Source organism: Eurypyga helias, unplaced genomic scaffold, assembly GCF_000690775.1.
Source record: "Eurypyga helias isolate BGI_N326 unplaced genomic scaffold, ASM69077v1 scaffold9697, whole genome shotgun sequence".
Classification (NCBI taxonomy): Eukaryota; Metazoa; Chordata; class Aves; order Eurypygiformes; family Eurypygidae; genus Eurypyga; species Eurypyga helias.
The window spans coordinates 6,838-9,900 of NW_010262270.1; the positions used below are offsets into that span (position 1 = coordinate 6,838).

General features: G+C 43.8%; 1 protein-coding gene across 1 annotated transcript in view; it reads right to left on the reverse strand.

The window, feature by feature from the left end:
* Window positions 1–3,063, reverse strand: part of CHIC2 (cysteine-rich hydrophobic domain 2) — a gene marked incomplete at its 5' end in the record, with an annotated part of 10,012 nt that overhangs the window by 2,066 nt on the left and 4,883 nt on the right. Inside the window, one exon of the mRNA XM_010155650.1 lies at window positions 1,317–1,472. Within this exon, the coding sequence (XP_010153952.1) occupies window positions 1,317–1,472 (156 nt within the window). The remainder of the gene's footprint in view (window positions 1–1,316; window positions 1,473–3,063) is intronic.

The following is a 3,063-nucleotide window of genomic DNA, read 5'->3' on the forward strand; positions in this document are numbered from 1 at the left end:
TGTTTCAGCAGCCAGCCTCATCCACTATCACACGACGGCACTGCTACCTTCATTTAAAGTTAGTTTTATAAAAGCAGAACCAAGCAAAAGAAAAATGATAAATGGAAATCATTAATTCTAAATGGATCTCATTTACTCCATAAGGGATCCTTTTGAATCTAGTGTTTTGCCTACCAGAGCCAAGGCAACAGAAGAGAACCTCCTCCATTCCCTCGGCCAAAGACTGCGCTCACTACAGGTGGTCTACCAACAACACGTAACGTGCACACGTGGAACTGCCAGCTTCTGCTACTCTGAGTGCTACCTGAATCCTGAAAACCACCCCGAGCCCATAGAACTCCAGCTCACAGCAAACAGTGCCTGTATTTTCGACTCTTGGATACCAAAGCGTGTAGGACCTTCACGTTCTGCTCTTTCCACAGCTGTGAGGGGAGATGATTTTTGGCATTTCAGTGGTTTTTATGCTCACAAGAACACCTCTGTGATGACCTACTTTAGTCCCTGCATGGTATGCCACACAATTCCATCACCCAATTTCCTTGCTAACACTAATAACGGCAGGTGAGCTACATTGAGATACAAACCTACCCAATCCTGAGTCAAAGACTTCACGGTGGAGAATCTATCACTGCTTTGTGAGTTTTTCCAGTGATGAAGCTATCCTTGGAATTAAAAAGTACATGCTGTTTCCTGTTTCAACTTAGTTTCACATTCCAGCCTCTGGATCTCATAATGCCTTTTGTTGCTAGACGAGCGTACTGGGACTCGCTGGGCTGGAGTTAATTGTCTTCCCAGCAGCCTGCATGGTGCTGCGGTTTAGGTCTGTGACTCAAACAGCGTTGAGACCACATCAGTGGTTTAGCTATTGCTGACCAGCATTGGCCAAGGGATGTTCCGTGTCACATAACGTCATGCTCAGCCATAAAACTGGGGGCTGTTCTTCCCAACGTAGCCCACTGCCCAGAGCCAGGCTGCAATCGGGGTCTGCTGGTGGGAGGGGGCGCATGATCTGCCTTGGCATCACTGGTGTTTTCTTCTCTTTTTAGGGAATTGAGGTTATCATATATTCCATCCCGCTCTTCAGACTGAGATGGGATTAGCTATTCCTTAAACTATTAATTCAGTTGGTAATTTGGTATCATTTCCTTCATTAGCAAACATATTTTTTCTATTTTCTAAGGAATGGAAAAGGGAATAACCTTTTGAATGCAAGTGAGACAAAAAAGGGGTTTGAAATGGCGATGATACTATTAAACATTATTTAGTGTTATCAGTAATTCCAAAACAAACAGAAAAGGAACAAAAGGTGTACGTACCCTCTTGTTAAGACAGACGACAGGCCAAAGGCTACAGCCCAGCGTGCAGCAGCAGCACAGACAGCCACAAAGCAGCCACTTCACGTTGACAGGGAGGTTCTTTCTTAAACAGGCGTTCACACGGCTGATGCTGGTCTTGAATTCTTCTGGGGCAACCTGCAATAGATGTGCTGAACTTCAGTGGAAAGCCATTACAGGTGTATTTTCTCAGTAACGGCCTCTACAGATTAAAATGCAAATTAAACATACTACCATTATCCAATACGACCCTATCTTCGAAAACACTGGTCACCCAGTGAGCGTGGAAAGTCACCTTCCTGTAACAAATTCATTCCTTGTGCACGCTTTGCAAAAACTTGCGTTAAAAAGCTAAACACTGCTTAGGTGAACAGCCTCATCCTTATTTATTGCACCAGTAATAAATCGGCCTGAGAACACAGTGGACTCAAACAAAACTGGAAGTGGGACACTGCTGTGAAACATGCACTGGCTACACTGACCAAAGAGATGGGAGAGTGACAGATTTCTGGTTTCCAAGGGAATGTGGGGCAGCTTGGTAGTGAAAACATGTGTGTCAGAGGAAAAGGAATAATACTGTCCAAACTGATTTCCTACCGATGCAACTCTACACTGTGCCTGGGTGAGGGTGAACTCTGTCCACTCATGAATTCCTAACGTGGTCCGTATCGACATGAGGCCACAACTTCACTTGTGGCTTCTTACTAGAAGGGGGAAGCCCAGGAGGGCATATACTGGATTATACTCAAGGCAAAGAAATGCATCTTCTACATGAATAAAGCCTAGCTGTCAAAAAACCAGCTTATTTAAATTAAAGAATATTCAGTAGAGCTTAGTCAAAATAATATTTTCTACATATTGCCACTGCAGAGTGGAAGCCCACTTTTGCTATCAGAAATAAGCTCCCTTCTCTGACAGCAGCACATTTCGTAGAAAAGCGAGCACTTACCTATCTACATCCCACACCACTGTGCAGAATCTAAGTAACTTATGCCTGCCAAGCCAAATCTGGATTCGTGGCACCGACTCCATGGTGGCACTCTTAACTCCAACAAAACCCAGCACTCGAACGCACAAAGCCGAATAGTCATACCCAACTTCAACAGACTTGACCAGTCAGGCACAACTCAAGAAAAGGAAATCCTTCCCGAGTATTTGCCACATTGAAGGAAAAAACACCCGGGAATTAGTCTGTATAACAAAGCTGTGCAACTGCTACATAACCCTGCCAACCAAGCGGCCAACTGCACATCTGACGCTGCAAACAAGGGCAACACCACCACCAAAAGCATTAACTCAACGACAAAGACTCCTTTCACCAAACGAACAGACTATGGGACAGGAAACGGAGAGGACCCAATTCTGCTACCTCCACCTATTCACCAGAGCGAAATTCACTGAAACGCTGCAGGAAAGGGAGTGAAGAGACACAACATCTGCTTCCTGGCCATTCAGATCACCCTGCGGTATAGAGCCAGAGGTCAGCGGGGTTTGTACACGAGCCAGACCTACAGCTAGTGAGAACATAACTTAACACCGTCGTTATTCATAGCCGGAATGAGTAAGTACACAGAAAGTACTGATTTTACAATTAACGGAGAGTATATTAATTATACATATAATTAATATATACATAATATAATTAATATTATCCCTCAATATTTAATACTTTATCATTCTTTTTACATACACAAACGGAGCAAATAGAAAAAATTTATTTAGCTGACAG